Below are 26112 nucleotides of genomic sequence, written 5' to 3'. Positions count from 1 at the left end.
AAGGTAGTGGTTTGTATCCATGAAACAATTCTTTTTCCATTGTATGTATAAAGTTGAGTTTGCTTCAAGGTTTTCATTCTTAGAATAGAGATGAAATGGATGTTGAATCCAACAACAGTGGCGTTCCTTTGATACTCTTCGTTTTAGATGCAAACACTTTTTGTAATATTTGAGGTTCTTATTATATTCTTTGAAAGTTGGCTGTTGCTATTTTTACATTCCCTATATTCGACATGTCACTCTATTTATATCTAAGAGGTGACTGGTAAGATGTAGAATGAAAGAAGTAAGTTCATGTGAGGATGGTCAGCTAATTTAAACTCATTATAAATGAGGTATTTAAAACTGCAGCATAAACATCTTGAAGCTATTGCATTGTATTTTTTAAGAAGTGTTAATGTTGAATTATGTCTAACTTCTTAATTACCCTATAATTAAAGGCCTTTTGAACAAAATTATGTCTCTGATTTCATGACGGACTCATACTTGATGAATTTTATACAGTTCTTCAACAGTTTACAAGAAAATTTAACTTTTAAAATGGGTTTTTAGATGTAAATTTCTTTTCATGTTAATCAACAATAATCCCCAGTTAAAAATACAAATCCAAAGTGAATTATTTCCAGACATACGGAGTATCAGCTAACTATTATTTGGACTTTGGCTTTTTTCCAAACATTTTTAGCAAAGATAGCCAAAGATTTTGAAAAGCCATAAGGGAATATTATGTTCCCAAAACTTGACTAACTCAAAAGTCCCAGAGTGGAAACATGTTTCACTTCATCGGTTTATAATCTTATAGAATTTTGAAATCTTGAGAATTGTGTGAAAACTATTTATTGCTGCAGCTTTCTGAAGTTAGATTGTTATTTAACTTGATTCAGGCTTTCAAATATTTAACATATGAATTTATCTTATAAAAACTGCTGTTTTGTAATGTTTAGAATCACTTACAACAGTATTTAAAGAGGTTTCATAGGATGTTCCTGTTGTGGTTTAGTATTAGTGCCTTGGTGTGAGTGAATAAAGTTCAGTTTACAGAACTGTAAACTGAAACCATTAAGTTCATTTCTACTCATTTTACCTTTTAATCTTTTTTGTTGAAAAAATGAAAGAAAAGTTTTTATGCCTCATAAAATTAATGAAGTTTAAACTAGTGTTTGTAGTGATCACTCAGCTATGATGGATAGGTGAAAGGATAAACAAAAATTAAGAGTTCTTTCAGTGTACAGTAATTTTCATTATTTTCTGATTATTCCTTTGGGTAAGGTATCATGATTTAGAAAGAAAGTTTTATCATATGGCTTGTGGGCTAAGAAATCTGGAAAAGTAATGTGTGAATGGCTGCCAGTTACATATAATTAGAATTTGATTGTAGAGGAATTTTGTTTAGCCTTACTGTGCCGTAGTCATTTTTGGTTTTTCTCTTTTTTATTAGGTACTGGATATTGCATTTAAATGGTTTTTTCTTTGGATCTGAGAAGCTGTTTTATGAACAGTATTTTATAGTTTTAAGTGATGAAAATTTATAACTAAATTAGGGTTAGATTAATTGCAAACAGTTAAACTAATGTCCATTTTGAAATGTAATTCTTGTCAGACGTATTCTCTAGGAGGCAGTTATTGTTTAAACAGCTTTATAATGATGATAATATTAAAATGCAGCATTAATTTGTATTATTGTTTATCTAATTTTGCAATTATATGGATATATTGGTGCCATGTTTTTGAGGATGAACATTTAGGAACATTGCAAGTGTGAACTAAAGCTTTTGAAGTAGAAGAAGGTTGTTTGATTGGCTGTAGTTTGTTGCTAAATTATTGTGTACTTATTTTATTTTCAATGAGGATGCACAGAATGTTCTAACATACTCGTCATGTTTGGCCTGTTGTTGTTTGGAGTGCTTTGTTGCTGCTTATGACATGCCATTTGTAATGTGACAAATGTGTCCATCCTCATGAGTAATAGTTGTAAGATGAAATTCAAACCATGAAGTGGCAAATGGTCAAACATGGAAGATTTTAATAGCTTTAGAGTTTACAGTACTGATATTTCAATACTGACTGAAGTTGAAAATTTGTTGAAAATTACAGAAAGTGGGTAATATATTGACATTACGGGAATTGCTTTTCAGTGTTTGCATTTTGTACTTCGCATGACTGTGTCAGATGTTTCACATACTTCTGTTTTATGGATTTTTTTTCGTTTCAGATAATCAGTACTTTATAGAGTATAGATATTGATGTACAGTATATTTAAGGAAAGATTGTTGCTTTTTAAGTGTGCTATTTTTAAAAGCTTGCCTTTTTTTACTCTTTGTAACCACTTGTATTTAGTATTGCCATTTGATTTTCCTTATGTTTTAAATGTTTTGAAGCTATAAATAGAACTTTTGAAGCTATAAATAGAACTTCGACCAATCTTGACAGCTTTGAGTGCAAAATTTTTATAACACGATTGCAATCCTTTGCAGCCATTGCTTTTTACAAAATATGTGTAGAAGGTCTTTGAAGGCTTTTGATTTTATTGCAAAAGTTGTACTTTTATGTACCGTTTGGAAATTTTCTTGAGTACTGCAACTGCATTTGTTCAAATTTTTTATACTGATGGAAAATATTTTGATTAGGTGGTGATATTTTATTAGCATCATGAGACAAAGGCTTGGATTTATAAGTATATAATTGCACTATATCCTAGGGAATTATTTTCAAATCTATTGTTGCTACCTACACGATAATCTCAATTCGACAGCTGGTATTCTGTGCTTCAAATTGTGCAAGACCATAGTACAGTACATGGAAATAACTGTAGAGGATAGCTTGTTATGCAGAAATGGAAATGGAAATATTGGCATGATAAGTTAACCTTTCTCACACAGGGGAATATATTGTTTGTGATTCTGCACCATCTAAAACTTTGGGGTTTCAGTCATGGTGAAGTATTTCAATGCTAATTTTAAATTGGTCACATTCATTTGACCAATGAATAGTTAATTAATAACCCTCATGACTCATCTCTGTGTGAAGTGATTGAAGTTCAGCACTAAGAGTAAACCACACTGTTTGAACGTCCAGACTTTAGCCAACATGCTTTATAAAGAAACAAACCAATTAAGGAAGTTTTGCCAGAATCTCCATAATTTTTTTTACTTATCTATTTACAGTATCACTATCGGATTCATTTCTGGCCGGCCTTATCAGAGTCAAGTGTTTTTTGAGTCAGGGATCTGGTTAAACATCATAATACCCTTCCATGACCCTTTTTCTTTCATTCTGTCTATAATTTGTGACAAACTATTCAGTCTCATTTCATGCACACATACAGAGATATGAGGTTAAGCTGTCATTGATCACTGAGTCAGTTTTTAACCATTATACTTGTAATTGCAATAGATGATCTTTGCTGCACAAAGAGTAAACAGAAAATTAAAATACAGGAAAACAAAGAGTGAGCAGAAAATTAAAATACAGGAAAATGAGAGAGAGAGAGAGAGAGAGAGAGAGAGAGAGAGAGAGAGAGAGAGACTGTCTGTTTCACCGACATCAACTAAGATGAAAGAATTTTTTTTAATGCTAACAATGGTCATTACATTAGATGTTGCTCCTAGGTGAAGAACAGCTGTCTAGGGTTAACTTTGGTACTGGTTAAACAATGAGAGTCGAAGGTTCTCTGGTTTCTCTTAAATTTCCTTCAAACGTCTTCTCTAGAATGTTTCACCGACATCAACTAAGATGAAAGAATTTTTTTTAATGCTAACAATGGTCATTACATTAGATGTTGCTCCTAGGTGAAGAACAGCTGTCTAGGGTTAACTTTGGTACTGGTTAAACAATGAGAGTCGAAGGTTCTCTGGTTTCTCTTAAATTTCCTTCAAACGTCTTCTCTAGAACATGGTCATGAGTATGTGGACCTGAACTTAAAGTAATATTTTTATTTGTTAGCTGCGTTAAAACAGATTACAGTAATCACTTTTTGACCCTTCAGTACTTTCTCATTTTTAACTTGAATGGACAAAACAAGCATTATTATTTTTTGGCCAGTTCAAGTGAATATTCATGTACATTCATTCTGACGTTTGATATCTTACTTGTCTGCAACAAATACAGTGAATCACAATCCATACATAGGGAAGGGAAAACATTTATCTTTAATATTTCTGTTGTAAATCTGATGGATTGGGCTTGTTCCTTCAATTTTTCTAGAGCTTTACATCCATGCCTGCAGGGTTGGATCATGATTCATTTTATTTTGGGCCAGACAAGTGAAGAATTGGCATCAGAATAAATCAACATGAATGAACTGGTCTAAAGAATTTGAGCCCATGTCTATATACTCTTGACCCTAATCTGCACAAGGTGTTTGAAGGATAATATTGTAATAGTAAGATGGAGAAATATTATTACTACAAATCTTGGAGAATCAGCACTAGTACAGCAAATAGTGGGAAATAATATTAATTTAAACCCAAGTCCTTATACTCATTGCCCCATTCAGCACAAGATGTTTGAAGGAGATTTAGAAGGGAAACTAAAGAATCTCAGCAATCTTTGTTAAAGTCCTTTACCACTCCTTGATTGTCCAGCACCTGAGTCAATCCTAGACAGTTGTTCTTCACCTAAAAAGCTATCTCAAATGTTATGACTTTTCTTTACATTAAAACTACTGTATATACCCCCATTAATCCTAATTGTTGTTTGTCAAACAGAACCTTCTTTATCATCTTTTATTCTGTTGACTTGTTTGCTTGAAATTTCTTCATGGCCATGTACTCTACTGTATTTAGGTTAGGCTAGGTTAGTTGTGTAATATATCAAAGGTAAAAAGGTCATTAGATTAATATTCCCAAAATAAGAATAACCCAAATTATTCATAAAATTTCATTAAATACACATATTATTAATGATAATAGAATAATTTTAGTCCTGTAGATTTGTAGTATAGGTAGAAAATCTATTGAGTGGTAAGAGAAGCAAAAAGAGAAAGAAAAAGTATGAGAAGGAATGAATTTAATGTATTAACCCAGTGGGTAACTTGTCCCCTGTTATTAAGCCTTTAACAGTGCTCCCCCATTTTTTTGCGGGGATAGGCTCCAGAACCCACCACAGAAATGCAAAATCCCCCCTAGAAACGCTTATAACTGCCAAATACCCTGTACCCCTTAAACTAAAATGCTTATAACTTTCTATTTTAAAAGTTCACTGCCTAATTTAGTAGTTCAAACAAAAATATACCTTAAATTATCATACTAAAACAATTTAATATCAATTCAAACAAAAATGCACCCCAAACCATCATCACAAAACACCCTAAGTCATCTTAAATTACTGTATTACCCTTTTACAACTGTTACTCTTATGTACAGAGGCAGTCCCTGGTTATCAGGGGAGGATTCCGTTCCAACAGCGTGACAGTAAGAGAAAATCACTGATAACTGAAAATCAGCGATTTAATACAAATTAAATAAATCTTTAATACAAATTAATTAAATCTGTCATACAGAACATCCGACAACTAATCAAGTTACCCCTGTACTATACGTAAGCATAGTTGTTTTCTCTCGTAGTTCTGAATTCATTTCGTTTTCCTTATATATTGGTAAAAACAATTAGAATTATCACTAATTCGCTTTTTTTCCTAGAGCAACACTATATTCACTAATTTCTGTATTTTTCAGATTGCGTTTGTGACTAAATACAGATTTTCATGATAAAAATAATTTACAGTGTACTTACACTGTAGTAGTGTGTGTATCTATAAAGCGCATTTCAGGTTGGGCCCCAGACTGAGCATAGCAGGTGTACAGTTCGATTCTCTCTCTCTCTCTCTCTCTCTCTCTCTCTCTCTCTCTCTCTCTCTCTCTCTCTCTCTCTCTCTCTCTCTCTCTCTCTCTCTCTCTAAGGGTAGTGTATGATGTATTTGAAATTATTTTATTGTAAAGTGTTTTTGGATGATAGAGCATATTGTACAATATTTAAAATATTTGCTAATTATTTTAATTTTATTTTCCAGTAAAAGCAGGCTGGAAAATAAGATTAAAATAATTAGCGAATATATTTTAAATATTGTACAATACGCTCTATCATCCAAAAACACTTTACAGTAATATCATGTCAGATACATCTTACATTACCCTTAAAGAGAGAGAGAGAGAGAGAGAATCAAATCGTACACCTGTTATCAGTCTGGTGCCCAAACTGGAATGAGCTTAACAAAATTTACACTGTAAATCATTTTTATCATAAAAATCAATATTTAGTCACAAAAAAATATGAAAAAATACAGTAATTAGTGAATAAATAGTGTTGCTCTACAAAAAAAAAAGAGAATTAGAGTAAACCCCCCGTACTCGCGTTCTCACGATTCGTGGTCTCGCACATTCGCGGATTTCTCTGTGGAACGTATCTACCCATTATTTGCGGAAAATTCACCCATTCACGGTATTTTTCACTGAGAAATACTCACTAATTACTGTATTTTTATGTCATTTTCATGACTAAATGCACTTTTTGTGATAAAGCTATTATAATACTCAGGTATAAGCATTTTTTAGGGGGTTTTTCTTGTGTTTAAATTATCAAAATAGGCAGTTCTAAGTGTTTTTAGAGGGGTCATAAGTATTCGCGGATTTTAGCGGGGTATGGTACGCATCCCCCGCGAATAAGGGGGGTTTACTGTAGTGATAATTTTAGAGATACGGTCCATAGAAAAAATCCGCGAATTAGTGAAAGTTCCTGCAGAAAAGTGAAAGATATGTTTGACAAAATGAAGCGTGGAAAAGTGAAGCGTGAGCAAGTGGGGTAGCACTGTAAACAATTGAAAATTACCAAAGGTAACTTGGTTGAAAACCTGCAAGGTCTTCCCAAAAAAGTGATGGTAGTAAAAACTAAAATTAGCACTTCAGTTATGGTACTGTTACTAACTGGCCTTATGAGGAGAGTTTTATTTTGACAAAACACCACTATTACATGTTCTGGAAGTTTCATTACAGTTGAGTTTATCTGATTTCCCTAAAATGCGTGTTGTGGCTTTCATTTTAAGCTGAGTATTTAAAGTTAGTTTTTTTATCAGCATTTACTGTAACTTTACAATTCATCTGAAATGTATGTTCAATACTGAGTAATTCTTATTCAAGTGTTTTGGATTTTGCATATTAAACAAATGATATATCTAGTACGGTCCTTTGTAAGTGTACAGCCTCTTCATTGTTACTTTTATTCATCAGGCTTTTCCCTTTGCCCAGAGAGAAGTTTTCTGGTGTGTTTCTTCTGACTTTCCCTGTGTTTCAGGTCCCAGCTATATACTTTTTCCGTGTTCAGAGTCATCGCAATTGTCATCATCATACTATAGTATCTGTTTCTATTACTGCTAACACTATAAGTGACTATCCTTCCCATGTAATTTTGTGCCCAAACTATCGCAGTATGTTCTCATCTCTGGTAACTACATCTCAGCTATTCTTCATTAGTAATACAGTGCAATCTTCATGACATATGTAGGCTTTGAATCTCAGAATTTTTAGGTTATACCCTTTTACTACCTTCCCCATTTTCTTGGAAAGAACCATTCATCACTATGCGGGGGAGATCAGATTTTATTCATGTGACAATTTTTTTGTTTGTTTATTAATGGTATATTATTTATTTTTCATTAGTCTAGTTTTCTTTTTCTGTTAAGTTGACAAGATAAAAGATATATTATACTTCCTCTTGGGTCTGCTGCTTTGACGTTACAGTACTAGCTATTCTTCATCACACTGAAAGCTCTTCTTACACATTATCATGGAAAATTGTTTTTTTAGTATCTCCTGTCACATAATCCATTACAGTGAACCCCCGCCTATTCAGGTTCACGTTTTCATGTGTTCACTGTTTTTCTATGGAACGTAAACAGTATACACATTATTCGTGGAAAATCCACCTATTCGCACTATTTTTCATAGGGAAATATTCATAAATTACTGTATTTTCATATTTTTGTGACTAAATGCACTTTTTTTTTTATAAAACTATTAAAATACTCGGGTATAAGCATTTTTAAAGGCAGTTATAACTGTTTTTAGGGGGGTGTCAAGTATTCGCGGATTTTAGCTATTAGCAGGGGGTTGTGGTATATATCCCCCGCAAATACTGGGGATTGACTGTACATTCATTACATAGTGAAGCATTCCCCATTCATTTTGCTTGCAGCATCCACATGGCCACTCTGTGGACTGGACTTCCTGTGTTGGTTAATTGTAGCCTTGTCAGTTAACATTTCTTCCAAATATATTTATTACTGTAGTGATAACTACTGGTCTGTTGGGTATTTCAGTAAGATACTTAGTATGTAGTATGAGATTTGTTTATGGTCTTTATTGGTGCAGTTAAGTTTTGATTGTATTGAGTGGTACACTGTCATAGTCACTTAAATGCAGTGAAATACTGCACTTGTTAGTCCCAGCTGTAAGTGATACAGGTGTCTGCTAGAGTCAAGAGGAAGAAGAGAAACGAGTTTATTGGAGACCAGTAGCAGGAGCTTTTTCATAAAACTAAAATTCAGATTTTTAATATAATAAACAAACCCCTAAAAAACTGAAAATTATGAAGGTACAGTATTAATAAAGTCTCGTTAGAAAATCCATTATGAATACAAATATAACTTTTACTGCTGCTACTTTTACTGCTACAACTACCACCACTACAGTATGTGATATACCAAAATCTATAAGTATTTCAAGATCATGCTTGCAGCCATCTGTTATCTTTGCAAAGGTGTGGTTTGTCTGTTTACAGTTACATATAGACAGGGAAATTAATAAAGTATATATTCCACTGTCCTTTAGGTCTGCTGTGCATTACAGGTGTGTTAATTTTTGTACTATGGGATTTTTTTGCTTCATTTTTAGAAGTCTTTTAGGAGTATTTTTTGAGGATTGTATTTCTAATGTTTTGAAGTGTAGTATATACAGGTACTACATTGTGTACAGAAGCTCTTATCTTTGTAGAGGTATATACAGTATATTTTCTCTCTTTGTCATCTCCAGATGCAGGGATCCAGCAACGTGTTCAGCAATACTTAGCAACCCCTAACAACCCAGATGTTCTTCGAACAGCAATCACAAGAGATGATCTTCAGGGAGTAAAGCAAATCAAAGCAAAGAAGTCTGCCAGTAGAACACCTCCAGAACAGTCATCCTCAACGCCGCCTTCCCTTCCGAGTCCCACTCTTTCAGATGCCTCAGACCGGGCTTCAATAAGCCATGGTTCAAATCATACAGCTTCAGAAAATGGCATACACATAAGGGACAGAACGTCAGCAGAAAATGAACGCAATACCCAAAAGAAGCCCAAAAGTGAAGCATATTTGATGACAGGTGACCTTATTTTAAATCTCTCACGGACTTCCCATGATCCTAGTTGGCTACCTCAGCAGAAAACTGTTGATGACTTGAGAAAATCTGGGAGCTCAAGTGTTCCTACAAGTCCAAATGAAAGTGAATATCATACAAGTAGGTTAGCCAAACATGAAGTGGGAAGTCCGCAGAGCTTGTGTTCGCCTGTGTCTGCTGACAATAACACTGGTGGTGTGCAATTTACTTATCCCCCAACTAGCACATCTGTAAGAATATCCAAATCTGAGGACCATTTGCAATATCAGAAGGATAATATGTGTGCAGTTAACATAGAGCTAGATGATGATGTGACGTCTTCTCTTAACACGCTTTTAGATACCCGTGATGATTCTAGAACTTCCCCAGACCCCGAGGACCGTGATCACCGTATTGTGTGGACATTCAATGCCCCAACCTCCCCAGATAGTGTACATTCAAGTCATGATTCAGACAGCCCCTTAATCCGGTCTCCCTCCCCAGCATCTCCTCTCTCCCCAACATCATCCATGCAGTATTCATGTAGTGGTGTGTATGATAAAATGTGCAGTGGGCGTGACTCCCTTGGCAGCTCTAACAGGTCTGAGAATGTTTTATCTAACAGTTCTAGTTTAACTAGTCCGGACACTGATGTGCCCGATGAACTTGAATGGGACGACACGACGCCTACCTTGCATATTCCTTCTTCTCATGCTAACGGATTTAGTGCCAAAGATTTGCTTCCCAATGGACGTAACAACATGGGTAGTGTAATGACTACTGATAGAGGTCTAGTCTCTGATAGAGCCAAAGTAAGAAAACAGGATGAAAATCGTATTGTGATAAAAGTAGAAGGACCTGATAAGAATAACAAGAGGAAAAGACCTCAGCAATTAAGTAAAAGTGGTGAGCAGCTACACCAAGAACCCCCTGATGTTAATGATGTTTCCCGTGACCCAGATTTGACCCCTACTAACACACGACCCCCAACCCCAGGCTCAGGCACCCTCTCCCCCGATACTTTAGCTTATCAGGAATTACGTGAATCTGAAGATGAAATTACCTGTCTTTCAGAAGAGGATGGGGTAGGAAAGGCTTCCATACGAACCTCAAGTACCACCTCTCCTCCTCTAAGTGAAGATGAGTCAGACATTGACTCTCTGCACAGCTTCCATTATAGTCCTAAGGCTGTGGACATCCCGTCTGCTGTCAGATTGGCAAAACGCCTTGTTACCCTAGATGGCTTTAAGAAATCTGATGTTTCCAGACATTTATCTAAAAAGTAAGTACAGTAAAGTATTCTTTTTTTAGTTTGGGTGTCTTATCAGATGCACTGTACTGTATTGAACTTTTTTCATTTGCTTGGACTATAAATGTTTTTATGCATATGAAGATTGAGAGGTATGTACTCCTTTATGCTGTTATTAGAAAACTTAAGTTATAGTGCTTTAAGGTTTTACTGAGAGGTGTCAAATCTTGGAATACCTAGTTTTAGAAACATGTACCCTCCTCAGTATTTTCATTATCTACAGACTGAACATATCCAGTAATGCTTACCCTGACATGTACTTCACAGCTGAAGTATACTCTGGTTTTCATGAAAGAGTTTCAAGTTTGTTCTTTACGTAACTTTTAAACCCCTACCACCATATTTCTGAATTTTAAGTTTCCTAAGTCATCTTGAAATATTTTCTGTATGAAATCTGGATTTTGAACTTTTCACATGGTTAGTTATATATTTGAGTTGGATGAAATGCTCTAAACTGTTTGTACTCTTATTATTTTGTTAACAAAAGTCAATTAATATATTGCACTTTTGTCTTGAAATACAACTTGTTGCAGTGAGAGTGGTGAATGTCAGGTGTCCATCATTTCATAAATATCTTTTTTTCCTTATTATGGTAAATAGACCACTACAAATTTTAAATTATGTTATCAATGATAACTTATAGTGGAGGCATTTGGGGGGTCTGCCCATAAAGTTAATATCTTTCAGCCTTATTCTTAAAAAAAAAAAAAAGCCTTTCCCATTGGTAATGAAAACAAGATACGGATTCATTTTATGCTCAGGAAGCAAACTTTTCAATACTCTACAACACATTTTGGCCAGTGTTGAGTTGCCTAGTCAGCTGTCAAGTCTTAGAGATTTGTAACTAATCGTCTGAGTAAGTACAGGTCATGGATAACAAATTTTCTGTTGCCTTGAAATACTGGATTTTATATTTTGTAAATGATTTTGGATGACCATGCTTAATTATGATGTAATCTACTTCTGGGATAGACTTTCCATATGTCTTAGATCTTTTTTTCTCCAGACTCCTAGCTCCATATTTTGGGGAGGAGCAGGCATCACAGTAAAATCTTGTGAATAAGGACCTAATAATTCTGGAATTCTGAATAATCCAGACAGAATCTGAATCTGTAGGTGTAGTTAAAAGGGGTTCACCTCAACCACAAATTTTTTAGAAAATGAAGAAATTAGGTAAAATAATGACTTTTACATATGTAACTTACCAAGTAATTAAAATAATGACTTTTACATATGTAACTTACCAAGTAATTACATAGCCTATGTTTCTAACTCATATGGCAACGAAAAATTTGAAATTTGCACTAGCGCTTTATTGTTTTAGTGTATGTAACAAGCCCCCACCCACTTTTGGCAGAGGATAGGTACAACATAGCTGAAGAGCTCAATTCGTTTCTGCCAGTTAACAACTGTACTTCAGTTGTCTCAAGCAGCTTTGGTTTGAATTTAGTCGCCAGATGGTTGTTCTTAGTCTCCGTTTGGTGACGTATTCTTTGATTTTGGTAGCATTCACACTATTTCCAAATAGCTTAGGTTATATTAGACCTGTTTTTTCACATTTTTTTTACTCTTCCCGATGATGTCTAACACTAGTGCTTCTAGTATCCGGTTTTGTAGTAAAGGCAACAAAACTAGGCTGATGAAAACGTCTTATGATTCCCACACAATCTGTAGCAATTGTAGGGGACAGACTTGTTCAATTGACTTGACTTGTGTGGGGTCAAGGGAAGTGGAAAACTTTAAAATCTCGTTCAGATAAGTTAGAGAGAGACAGAAAAAGAAAAGCGATGGTTAGAGCTGAGGCTAGGAATGTAGCTAGCATAGAGTGTACTCCTAAATCGGGAATAACCGATTTACCTGGTCCGTCTTCTACCCCTACTGCTGTTTCCCTTAACGAGCTGTCTAGCTATTCAACCTACTCCTTCACCCGGCCCCCATGCTTCTGATCCTAATGCCGTTGCCAGCCTAGAAGCCCGTGTTGATCAGAAGTTTGGGCTCATAGTTTCTACTATGGAACAGTTAAGTGCCTCAGTTAAAGTTCTTATGGATCAAGCTAGTGCTAAGAGTGCAAGTGAAGTGTTAGTGAAGGTGTCTATCCATCCCATTGGTGCTCCTAGACAGAGGTCACTGTCAACCTCCCATGCACCAGGGAGGAGGCATACCGGTAGAACAAGGGAGGTTAGGGGGGTTGGCCCACGGGTAAGCGCCCCCCCTGCAACCGAGCCTGTTGAGTGGTCATAGGACTTGTGGACAGCCGCTGGAAAGGTGTCCGAAAGGAAATGCACGAGCTTTCTTTTAGTTCTTCAGGCTCCAGCACGGACAAGAGGTGCCAAGGGCGCCTTTTATGAGGTATCTCGTCCCTTGGAGAGGCGCTTAGTGGTTATAGACTGCTCTTCTCCGCCTCCCTTCAGGAGTGTGAAGGAACCTGAGCGTAGTCCTCAGCCCACCTGTAGTTTCTGGGCCAGCCCCAAGTGAGTTTCTCCTGTACGCCAGTATTTGTTGCCCAAGCGCCCATCTTGCTCACGCAAGCGCCCAGCTTTGTCGTCTAAGCGGCCAGCGGATTCAGAGTACCCAGAGGCTCCTGAACTCCCAGCGCCCGTGTCCGAGTGCCCAGTGCCACGTTCAGAGCACCCAGTGCCATCCTCCAAGTGCCCAGCGTCATCTCTACAGTTGATTTCTACATCCACTCTCGGCCCCATGCAGCATGTTTCTTCAATGGACCCGATTCAGCGCCGACTGGATGAGATTATGGGTCTCCTTCAGAAGAGGAGGAGGTTTCAGACCAGGCTCCATCTTCATCGCCCTTTGCTAACCTGCTTAGGCATTTCCTGGTTGCCTTTCTGTCCTTTTTCTTGCCAGCTGCCCCAGCTTCTCCTGCCTCTGCTTTCTACATGAGGAATCAACCTGTAGAGGTCTCCAGACTCCCCAAAATGGTTTTGTCTTCCTCATCGGGAAAGCTTTTAGAGAAACGGACTTTTGGCTCTCGGACAAGAGAGAGCAGGGCAAGTTGGCCTTCTGCACTCCCCTCCCCACTCGTCTTGCATCTAAGAGATATCAAGCGTACGCTACAGGAGAAGCTCCTTCCTTGGAAGTCACTGCCTCCTCCCAAGGGGAACTTCTGCCTGTTGGACTCAAATAGATGGTCAGCCTTTGTTTCGGCCAAGATCATGTTTTCAGCCACCAAACTTTACCACCTCATTAAGAATATGTTCAAGGTATTCGAAGTTCTAAGCTTTTTGGATTGGACTGTGGAAACGCTGGCAAAGAAAATTGAAGACTGCAAAGATATGGCAGAGGACTTGTGTGCAGACTGGCTAGGGTTTTTATCCTGCGCCGATAAAGCCATTAGGGACAGCACCATGGAACTGGCTTCATTATTTACTACAGGTGAAGAAACAGGAACTTTGGTGCTCTTACACCACCAAAGGAGTAACTACGTCCCAGAAGTCAGCACTTCTTTTTTTCACCTTTGGACTGTATGCACCTCTTCCCTAAAGCCACAGTCCAAGAGATAGCCTCAGATCTGCAGAAGAAATCCTATTCAGGATCTGTTGACCCAGTCAGCTAAGCACTCCAAGGATCAACCTTCATTTTCTGTTAAGTCAGTCTCTCCTTTGCAGCAGCAGCCCTTTCGGGGCAGTAAGACAAGATTTCAGACTAGACCGCGTCACAAATTGCATGTGACCCGTCCAGCCAAGAAGGCTCCCTCAAAACCTTCCTCTCATAAGTAAGAGTCCAGTCCTCTGTGTGCCAGTGGGAGCAAGGCTCCTACACTTTTAGGAGAAATGGGAAGCCAGAGGAGTAGATCAGTGGGTCTCGCAGATCCTGAAAGAGGGATACACGATCCCATACAGGGAGAATCCTCCCTTAGTGTCAACGCCCATCGCATTGACAGCTTACTCGGTAGGCTCTGAGAGGTTTCAGCACTGGTGGAAGAGGTATCGTCTCTTCTCACAATAAGAGCTATAGAGTTGGTCAAAGATGTCAACACTCCAGGGTTTTACAACCGTCTTTTTGTGGTCCCCAAGTCATCTGGGGGTTGGAGACCTGTCCTGGACTTCACCACCCTGAATATCTTCGTTCAGAGAACAAAATTCAAAATGGAAACAAATCAGTCAGTCCTGTCTTCCATCCAACAGGGCGATTGGATGGTGACCATTGATATGGAGGACACCTGCTTTTATATCCCAGTACATCCAGACAGCAGGAAGCACCTCAGATTCGTGTTTCAGGGAAAGTCTTCCAATTTTGAGCTCTTTGTTTCAGCCTCTCTACAGCTCCCCAAATCTTCCCCCATGTTCCTGCCTCTCTTGTGAAGTGGCTTCACCTCATGGGGATCAGTACATCCCTCTATTTAGATGACTAGCTCCTATGCTCTCCATCAAAGAAACAGTGCATAGAGGACCTTCAGAAGACCCTACTTCTTGCCCAAGATCTGGGCTTACTCATAAATGTGAAGAAATCTCAGTTGTCTCCGTCTCAAGAGATTCTATATTTGGAGATGACGATGGACTGAATTTTAGGGTTTTTCCATTTGGGGGACGGAAAAACCCAAAAATTCAGAGTCCATCGTCATCCCCAAATATAGAATCACTTGAGACAGAGACAACTGAGATTTCTTCACATTGATGAGTAAGCCCAGATCTTGGGCAAGAAATAGGGTTTTCTGAAGGTCCTCCATGCACTGTTTCTTTAATGGAGAGTGTAGGAGCTAGAGTGCAATCATGCCTTCAAACACTCTGCGACTTCCTCGCGCTCAAGTCCTGCTCAGCCAACAGGTGGATGAGCCTTTTGGGAACCCTCGCATCCATCGAGAAGTTTGTAAGTCTGGGGAGGCTTCACATGAGGGTACTACAGTTAAGAAATTTCTTGAAGGCCAGTTGGAATAGGAAGATCCATCTGGGCTCATTTGTCTTCCCATTACTCCGGAAATCGAGGAGTACTTGAGAAGGCTTTTGGAAGGGAAGTTGCTCCTTCCTCTGAGTCCTAGCCTTTCCTGGTACAGTCATACCCCGAACTTATGCGAGGTTAGGTTCCAGAACCCCTCGAGCAAGGTGAATTTTTGCGTAAGTTTGGCACGGTCTCTAAAAATGCTAATAAATGTCTATTTCTAAAGTTTAAACACTAAATATGACCCTAATCATTCTCCCAAATTATTAAGTTAACTTTTAATGAAATTAAAGTCACTGCAGTTTCATTTAAAAGTTAGCTTAATACATTACCATTACAAAAAGAAATAAATGGTTGACATAAAAATAGAGAGTTGGAAGAGAATTTCTGTCTCTCTCCCCTTCCGACCGATCTATTTTTAGAAGTCTTCTCAACCTCTTTTTAATAACTTTTTCTATGTCTCTTTCTCTTTGTTTTGAAATGCTTTTTCATGAACAAACAGTGTTTTTGATTTTGACTAATACAACTCTTAGTTATTATGTCTCTATATTTTAGAACATATTTGCCACACTAGCACATTTACACTTCCTAGACGGTACAGGTAAAATTAGATCAATTTAAACTATCTACTGTACAGGTAAGGATGTACAAAGAATTGTTAAAATGTGTGAGCACTAAAGAGAGAGAGAGAAGAGAGAGAGAGAGAGAGAGAGAGAGAGAGAGAGAGAGAGAGAGAGAGAGAGAGAGAGAGAGAGAGAGAGAGAGAGAGAGAGAGAGAGAGAGAGAGAGAGAGAGAGAGAGAGAGAGAGAGAGAGAGAGAGAGAGAGAGAGAGAGAGAGAGAGAGAGAGAGAGAGAGAGAGAGAGAGAGAGAGAGAGAGAGAGAGAGAGATTGAAATATCAAGTTGAATTATTTATCAATTATTACGGAGACAGAGAGAACAACATATGAGAGAGAGAGGTTATTCTTACATTAGATATCAAAAGATGGAAATTCAGTATTGAACTAACTTTTAAGTGAAATTAAAGTTACCGTAATTTCATTTCATTTAAAAATTAGCTTAATTTAAACTATCTACTGTACAGGTAAAGACGTACAGAGAAATAGTAAGTTGTAAAAATGTGTGAGCGCTAACTATGAATGAGAGAGAGAGAGAGAAGGGTTGTCCTTACTTAAGAGAGTAAAATTATTTATCAATTACTACGGAGACTGAGAGAATAACATGAGAGAGAGAAATTATACTTACTTGAAATATTAAGTTGAATTATTTATGAATAATATATTACGGAGACAGAGAGAATAACATGAGAGAGAAAGAGAGGAATTATTTATGAATAATATATTACGGAGACAGAGAGAATAACATGAGAGAGAAAGAGAGGAATTATTTATGAATAATATATTATGGAGATAGAGAGAATAACATGAGAGAGAGAGAGAGAGAGAGAGAGAGAGAAAAAGGTATTCTCACGTTAATATCAACAGATGGAAATTCAGTATTAAACTAACTTTTAAGTGAAATTAAAATTACTGTAATTTCATTTAAAAGTTAGCTTAATACATTACCCTTAAAAAAAATAAATAAATGGTTAATGTAAGAATATAGGAGAGTGTGAAGATTAGTGTACTATTTCTCTCTCCCCCCATTCCACCGATCTATTTTTAGAAGTCTTCTCAACGTCGTTTTTAAAAACTTCTTTATTCTGTCTCTTGTTCTTTGGTCTGAAATGCTCTAAGTCTTATGTTTTAGAACTGCACATTTACACTTTGTAAACAGCACAGGTAAAATTGGATGAATTTAAAGTTATCTACTGTACAGTTAAAGACATACAGAGAAACAGTAGTACATAGATTGCGCTAACTAAGAGAGAGAGAGAGAGAGAGAGAGAGAGAGAGAGAGAGAGAGAGAGAGAGAGAGAGAGAGAGAGAGAGAGATAGAGAGAGAGAGAGAGAGAGATAATAGTTGTCCTTACTCAAGAGAGTGAAATTTTTAATGAATCATTATGGACACAGAGAGAGAGAGAGAGAGAGAGAGAGAATTACAAGAAACCTTTGACCACTAATCAGCAATACTACCCCTTCTTGTCATGTTAAAGTGACATGTCTGACAGCTTTTGCCTTCAAGCTTCTTACAGAAGATTAGGGAAAAATATGTTTGTTTAAAATACGTATCACATACGAATTTTATAATTACAGTTATGTTGTTGTTATTATTATTATTATTACTAATATTATTATTATTAATATTTAATAATCTTATTAAAATCTTAGTAATATTTGAAAATTAGTACTTATTATTAGATAAATTTATTTATCATACAAAACAAATGAACATATACAGGCAGTCCCCGGTTTACGATGGTGGTTCCGTTTTTACGCCGTGTCGTAAACTGAAAATCGTTATAAACTGAAAAATCGTCGAAAATTGTCAAAAATCCTAAGAAAACCTTACTTTTAATGCTTTTGGTATATTTAAAACGATGTAAACTGCATTTTTTTTAGTTCATAAAAAACCTCCAAATTTTTATTATTCTGCCATTTTGGAGCCATATTTCTTCCATCGGATCGGCGTATGACGCGTCTTAACCCCGGAACAGGCGTCGTAAACCAGGAAATAATTCCTGATGAATGTAGTTGAAAAGCGTCGTAACCTCGGAATGTCGTAAGCCGGACCCGTCATAAACCGGGGACTGACTGTACATGTACCGTAAAAATTCTCTAATCTTAGTAAAAGAGAGAGAGAGAGAAATTATTACTTTTATTATTTAATGTTATTTAATTTACACAATAAAGCTTGAAAACTTATAAACTACGTAAAAAATTAAACACACACTTGTGCAGCGTTTCTCAGTATTCACAAATGTTCGCGTGTCTGTGAAAAACTCGTGTATGATAATTAGTTAGGTTCCAATGAAAAGTTAGTCTGTCTGTGAATTCGCGCAACTCGAATCGCACAAGTTTGGGGTATTACTTTATTCAGACGCATCAGATCTGGGTTGGGGAGCTCTTCTGGGACATGGAAGTGTCATGGATTTGGTCTCCAGAAGAGAAGGATCTACATATCAATGTGAGAGAGTTGAAGCTATACACCTGGGCCTTCAATCATTTGCAAAAGTTACCTTTGACAAGACAGTAGCACTGATGTCGGACAACACCTCCGCTTTCGCCTACATAATCAAGGGGGCACTCACTCCTTCTCCCTTTACAAGGCCACCAAGGACCTCCTCTTGTGGGCAAACAAGAACTACACCGTTCTGGTAACAAAATAAATGTGCTAGCGGACAGGCTAAGTGGGCACAGACAGGTTCTACCCATGGAATGGGCTCTAGATCCACAGGTGTGCACCGACCTGTGGAAGTTGTAGGGGAAGCCGTTGATAGACCTGTTCGTGACATCAAAGAACCATCGTCTCCTGTTATTTTGCTCTCCAGCACTGAACCCTCTGGCATGGGCAACAGATGCCATGCTCCAGAATTGGTCAAACCTAGACCTGTATGCCTTTCTGCCATTCAACATCAGGATACAATGATGACTCTGGTAGCCCCATTTTGGCCATGAAGAGAGTGGTTCATGGATTTCCTCAAGCTGTTAGTTAAGTACCCCAGACTCCTTCCACAGAAGCCAAAGCTTTTCAAACAACTGCATTTCCACTGGTTCCACTGCAACCTATCTGCTCTTGCTCTGACAGGGTTCAGATTGTCAGGAGACTCATCAGAGCAAATGGTTTTTCAAAACCAGCTGCGGAAGCAATTGCTAAGTATAGATGAGTCTTCCTCCAGAGTCTACCAAGCAGAGTGGGCAGTATTCTGCAGCTGGTGCAGAAGAAATAACATCTCTTCTTTTGAAACTGCTGTGATGGAAATGGCATATTTCCTTTTTTTCTTGAGGACTGACAGAGGTTTGTCTTTGTCGACCATCAAGGGGTACAGAACAATATTGGTCTCTGTCTTTCAGCACGGGCCTAGACTTGGTCTCACATCAAGACATCAGCGACTTGATTAAGTCATCGACACAACCAAGGAGAGCAAAACTAACTCAGTCACCTGGAATTTAGACGTGGTCCTCAAATGGTTGTCATGTCCTCTTTTTGAACCCTTTCGCACAATTTCCTTAAGGGACTTAACAAGGAAAACTCTTTTTCTTGTCGCCTTAGCTATGACTAAGAGAGTTAGCAAGTACAGGCTATTGACAGAAGAGTCATCTTCTCACAGGGAGACACAGTCTGCTCATTTACGTTGGACTTCTTGGCCAAGAATGAGACCCCCCCCGGTAAGCCATGGCCTCATTCTTGTATCATCAAGAATTTGATGGAAATTCTTGGACCAGAGGAAGAGTAGAGAACTCTTTGCCCTGTAAGAGCACTTAAGGTACTACCTTCATAGAACCAAGAATAATAAGCTCTGGTGTTCTCTGAAGAACCCTTCCAGACCCCTTTCCAAGAACGCAATGTCATTCTTTTTAAGAGATGTCATCCTGGAGTTGCACTCAAGAATTCGAGAGGATCTTTTACCAGTTTTGAAAGTTAAAGCCCACAAAATTAGAGCTTTCGCCACCTTGTTGGTTTTTAAACATATGTCCTTATCTGGGATTCTCCAGTCAACCTTTTGGAATGTAAGTCTGTGTTTGCAACGCATTATTTACGGGAAGTGGAGACTATTTTTGAAAACTGCAGTACCCTGGGTCCGTTGTCCATAGCTGGCGTGGTGTTGAGGAAGCCTCTTTCGCCTTGATGTAGACTGTTGAGTTCTTGGGGAGCCTGGGGTTACTTTGTACTTGGAGTACCCACCAGTCCTTTTTATGGATGGGTGGTGGTTTTTAATGGTTTTTATGGTGTATAGGTGACAGCATTGTCTGGTTGTCTTTCATTATGCTACTGTGCCCAGGGCAAGGGCACTCTTTTATGGTTATGTCAGCCATCAGACTACTCCAAAGTGTATAAACTCCACTGATGATTTGTAGCATTTTGAATACTCCTTTGCTACAAGGCTCCCACAAACGTAGGGGTGCTCCATAGCGTCACTGCTCCGCCACTATAGTTAAGATGAGCGCCAACCAGGGGCGGTATCCATCTGCAGCAACTCCCTTAACAGGTAAGGGTGCAACAAGCATTTTAACCAATGCTAGCTAGAATATGGGATTCAGCTATGTAATTACTCGGTAAGTTACATATATAAAAGTGACATTTTTGTAATAAAATTTTATATATACTTAACAAGTAATTACAAAATTACAGCCCCCCCCCCTTCCTCTTCTCTCGCAGACATTGAGGGCACAAGCAAATTGAACTTTTCAGCTGCATTGTACCTATCCTACCCTAAAAGTTGGGGGGCACCTTGTCACATACACTAAAACAATAGAACGCTATTGCGAATTTCAGATTTTTAGCTGCCTCATGAGTTAGTAACATAGGCTATGTAATTACTTGGTAAGTATGTATGAAGTAACATAGGCTATGTAATTACTTGGTAAGTATGTATAAAACTATTTTATTACAAAAATGTCATTTTTATTTTTAAAAATTATATTCTTAAGAAGAATCCAACTGAATATTCATCATTCTTAAGAAGAATGACTGAATATGCCTAATAACATTTTTTGCTCTTAAGAAGAGCAAAAAATGTTATTAAACGTATTCAGTCATTGCAAGTGTACTGTGCATTTCACTTGCCTTAAGTCATTGTTTTTTTTAAATAACTTCTCAAACAATAGTTGGATCAGCATGAGATTTTGGCAGAGCGTTATTCACACTTTGCTGTAATTTTCATTAGCATAGTGCATTACTAAAAGTAAACCGTCAAGGCAGTTTGTTCTTGAAAATGAGGAGAAATTCCAACAACAATGATACCAACCTGAATGAGTGACTTTGACGTCACGAAAACATCACTATTAAGCCCCACCCACCCATCTCAATTCTCTTTTGTTTTTTTTATTTTTCCTCTTCTTGAATTTCCACACAGTATTCAGACCCTTGAACATGGATTGAAAGGTTATGGGAGGACAGTGATGTTCTCAGGGACCTCAGACTTCATGTGCTCTCAAAGTTAATTTTAATCTGGCCATTCTTCTTTTATCAGCTACTTCCCTCTCCTTATTTGATGTCAGTGACTGAAGTGGTTGCTGCACCACTGTAACTTTCAGTCACTGACTGATTGAATCATTTATTCATTCTTTTTTTTAACTCGTGTAAGCCATAAATTTTGTAAGTTCACTGTCATTGACTTTTTTGGTTTTTACTCTCCAATTAGCTAATGTCTTTTTGTTGCAGAGGTTTTTATTAATTTTTATTTTTTTCTTGTTTCCTGTTGTGTTTTGACCCACACTGACACCTCCAGTGGTATAATTTTCAATTCTGGTCTGGCTCTCTACACGGTTACCATATTAATAATATAATACAGGTTTTGTTAAACAAAATGCCAGTTTCAGTAGCATTTATTTTATATAGTAAATGCTCAGTTCGTCTTATCAATTGCTTTTCTTGCGCTGGAATGCTTGCATGCAATTGACCGATATTCATATCCAGTGGTTTAGTGATGTGTAGGAGGTAGTTCTTGTGGGGTGTCGACTAGTTTTGCCCTTCTCGTTAGGGCATCATTCAGGACAGGATCGCAGGATGCAATGGCTGTAATGCATGGATTTTTCATCTTTTATCCATGTGTGTTGATTTGTGGAGTTAGTCGCTTCATTTTCATTGGCTATCCGACTGTGACGTCATCAGAAAGGCGGCTCCTGATTGGCTGTCTTCTCCTCGATCTAAGCCTACTGCTGATCGGCGATGGTGCAATTTCTCGAGGAAGGCGGGTTAACCGATCGCTCCCAAGGTGAAGGGCGGCGCCTCTGCCTTCCTCAGGTGTTGGAAGGGCGTCTCGGGGTGAGGGTTAAAGTCGTCCTCGACGTCGGGGCGTCTTTGAGTCATAGGTGGGTGCGAGGGGCGATCTTGCAGGTCATCCTCGGGGTGAGATCTCATGAGGCGATCACCCTCAGTGCTCTGGAGGTCATCCTCAAGGGGCGTAGGTTGGGATGCGGGTCTTGCCTGGTTGTCCTCGGCTTTCCTGACGGCTGTAGGGAGAAGACAGGTCTCCAGAGTCACATTAAGGCTCGGTTTTTCCTTCCCTATGTGGAGCGCCTCTAGGATACGAAGATGACGAAGGTCAGGGGCGTTGCCAATAATTCCAAAATGTCCGACTCAGGAGACCTTCCTTCTCCCTACAGCCGTCAGGAAAGCCGAGGACAACCAGGAAAGACCCGCATCCCAACCTGCGGCCCTTACGGACAACCTCCAGAGCACCGAGGGTGATCGCCTAGTGAGATCTCACCCCGAGGACGACCTGCAAGATCGCCCCTCGCACCCACCTACGACTCAAAGACTCCCTGACGTTGAGGACGACTTTAACCCTCGCCCCGAGAACGCCCTCCCAACACCTGAGGAAGGCAGAGGTGCCGCCCTTCACTTTGGGAACGATCGGTTAACCCGCCTTTCCGATGATGTCACAGCCGGATAGCCAATGAAAATGAAGCGATAACTCCACAAACCAACAGACACGGATAAAAGATGAAAAATCCACGCATTACAGCCATTGCATCCTGCGATCCTATCCTGAATGATGTCCTAACGAGAAGGGCGAAACTAGTCGACACCCCACGAGAACTACCTCCTACACATCACTAAACCACTGGATATGAATATCGGTCAATTGCTTGCAACCATTCCAGCACAAGAAAAGCAACTGATAAGACAAATTGAGTGTTTATTATATAAAATAAATCCTGTTGAAACTGCCATTTTGTTTAACAAAACCTGTATTAAAGAAGGTCTTTTTCCTAATTTTACAAATAATAATAATAATAATAATACTGTACTTTTTTGTCTGGAATCCGGAAAAACTAGATACAGTAAACCCCCCGTATTCGCGTTCTCACGATTCGCGGACTCACGCATTTGCGGGTTTCTCTGTGGAACATATCTAACCATTATTCACGGAAAATTCGCCCATTTGCAGTATTTTCCCTGAGAAATATTCACTAATTACTGTATTTTCATATAATTTTCATGAATAAATGCACTTTTTGTGATAAAACTGTTAAAATACTCTGGTATAAGCATTTTTACAGGGTTTTTCTTGTGTTTAAACATCAAAATGGGCAGTTCTAAGTGTTTTTAGAGGGGTTTTAAGTATTCGCGGATTTTAGCTATTTGCAGGGGGGGAAGGTACGCATCCCCCGCGAATACAGGGGGTTCACTGTACCAAAGTAGCTCCAGGACTCGTACAGAAGAGTATGCTACTAGAAACAGCGCACATAGTGAGAAAAGTGATGGATTCCTAAGGAGGCAGGATGCAACCCGGAATCCCACACTATAAAAACAACCCAGTCGAATAGGGTGACTGTGATAGACCAAAAGTAATAATAATAATAATAATAATACTGTAACAACATTGAGTATGAGGTCAGTGGTCCAGTCTTAATGCATTTAAAATTGAGATATGCATATTTTTTTTTTTTTTTCATTTGAGAATACAGTAATAGATAATGCATAAGTAAAGATTAATTATGGTGCAGCTGAAAACAAAACATTGGAAAAAACATGTGGTGGAAAGGGGATTGTGTGTTTGTTTTATTTATACTTTCCTTAGGCTATGAAATGAGGTGGATACATGATTTTTTGATAATTCAAACAAAATATACAGTACACGATTTAATTATTTTAATCTACATCACTATCAAAAAACATGTCATTCTCATTATCGCTGTGGAGGTCAGTGATGACAGGGTCCACTCTTTCATGGATGTTGTCCATGTTCTAGTACTCATTCTCAAAGGCTTGGGATCGTCAAACCGCACCCACTCGAACCTCTTCAGTGATGCAAAGCCTGGCTTCTTCCAGTCTCTCCTGCAGGTCAGCCCTGGTGAATCAGCGTAAGGAGAAGAGCACATGGTGTTTCATGACCCCCCAATACCTGCTTGATGGTGTTAAGCTCTGAATGTGCAGGTGGGACAACTTTGTGGCCCCAATCATGGGTGACGTCATCCACCTCGTACTGCGGATCTGGCTTGTTTTCCTTACAGAACAGCAGTAGCTTAGCCTGTGTGGCTTATGGTGGGAATGGAACATTGCGATGCTTCAGCTACGCAATTAGATCCGCTTTCTTGGTGAAGGTGGTGGGGCAGCATGTTTCCTCTGTCAGCGGGATGTGACATGGTGCATTATCTATCACCAAAACTGATGGCTCAGCCAGCGAAAGCAGAAGCTGTGAGGTCAATCAGCGGATGAAAAGCTCACCATTCATTTCTCTGTGGTAGTCACCATCAGTTTTCTTGGTAGGGAAACACAGGAATGTGTTAGAGATGAAACCATCAGCTGTGCCCGCTGTGACTACCACAAACCCTTCTCCTGGTGGCACTTGACGGCTGTATGTGACACTGGAGATAGGCTGACAGCTGTCCACCCATTCCCTGCTGTGATTCATCTTGGTTGTGAATCAAGTTTCGTCGACATTAACCATCTGCCTCCCTTCCTCTTGGTGTTGGTGGAATGACGTGAGAGCGGTGATCCGGCGGCACACAATGTCTAAGGACTCCTTCATCACGAACATTTTACGCTGGGAGGTTTTGTGGCAGAATCCTGTAATGTGGAGGAGTCGCCATACTGAGGTCTCCGATGTTGTCTCAGTAATGATTCTTGCCACCTTCAGGTCCTCTGTTATGGAGCCAGTAGTGAAGATTTTCTTCTCAGCAAACTTGTTGTGGAGGTTACGGCGAATGGCACTGATGGTGAAATTGTCAGAGACGGGTGGGGTGGTTGTTGTTGAGGGTGTCATAGGCTGAAGCCTGGTCCTGTGCTGCACCATCATCTATACTGCCTTCACCGTCATCGCCATGGCTTCAGCAGCACAAAGATAAGGCCTATTTGGGGAGAGGACAATATGAGTGTGATATCGCATGTAAAAACAGATACAATAGTTGTTTTTTATGGCATTGAAAGCATGATACAGGCAGTCCCCGGTTAATGGCGATCCGGTTTTACGGGGCTTGTCTAGCGATGAAAATTAGCAATTTTCGGTGCCAAAAATCTCTGATTTCCGCTTATCAGCACTGATAATTGTGTATTGGCTCTGATACATACCTAACAGAGGCGCCGATAAGCCCCGAAAATTGCCGAAAAAGTGCAGAAAATCGCTGGATTTTCGGTTAGTGGCAATTTTTGCTTATCACACCCTCAGAATGGAACCCCCGCTGATAACCGAGGACTGCCTGTAATATAAAAATGAAGAGTTTTCTTGTTGTCTGGATAGATGGATTTGGCCAGTTATATAATAATTATCATTGGCAGATGAGCACATTACTAAGAGGTACAAGCGAGATGCCATGGGCCCATAAGCCACACGCATACTCAAATGAAATATACAGCAAAGAAAGGCAAGATTAAAACAGTACAGTTGGCATCAAGAATTCCAGCATACAATACCACAGACTACCTTTGTTGATGTGTACTGGAATTCTAGGAGACAACTGTACCCCAATAAGATAGATGCACAGTTGGCATGGATAAAAATTCAATCACCCAAGATTA

The 26112-nt window shown here is 38.7% G+C and overlaps 1 protein-coding gene across 5 annotated transcripts in view; it reads left to right on the top strand.

Annotated features, from left to right (window-relative positions):
* Efa6 (Exchange factor for Arf 6) overlaps positions 1–26112 on the top strand; it is a 190523-nt gene that overhangs the window by 67320 nt on the left and 97091 nt on the right. For 4 of the 5 annotated variants that reach the window (XM_067099180.1, XM_067099188.1, XM_067099170.1 and 1 more), the window contains exon 4: positions 9024–10629. In XM_067099180.1, coding sequence (XP_066955281.1) covers positions 9024–10629 — 1606 coding nt within the window. The remainder of the gene's footprint in view (positions 1–9023; positions 10630–26112) is intronic. The other variant, XM_067099203.1, reaches the window with a different exon arrangement.

The sequence above is a fragment of the Macrobrachium rosenbergii genome, chromosome 4 (assembly GCF_040412425.1).
Source record: "Macrobrachium rosenbergii isolate ZJJX-2024 chromosome 4, ASM4041242v1, whole genome shotgun sequence".
NCBI lineage: Eukaryota > Metazoa > Arthropoda > Malacostraca > Decapoda > Palaemonidae > Macrobrachium > Macrobrachium rosenbergii.
Note: the sequence above shows the minus strand (reverse complement) of the source record. Positions and strands in the feature narration are given on the sequence as shown.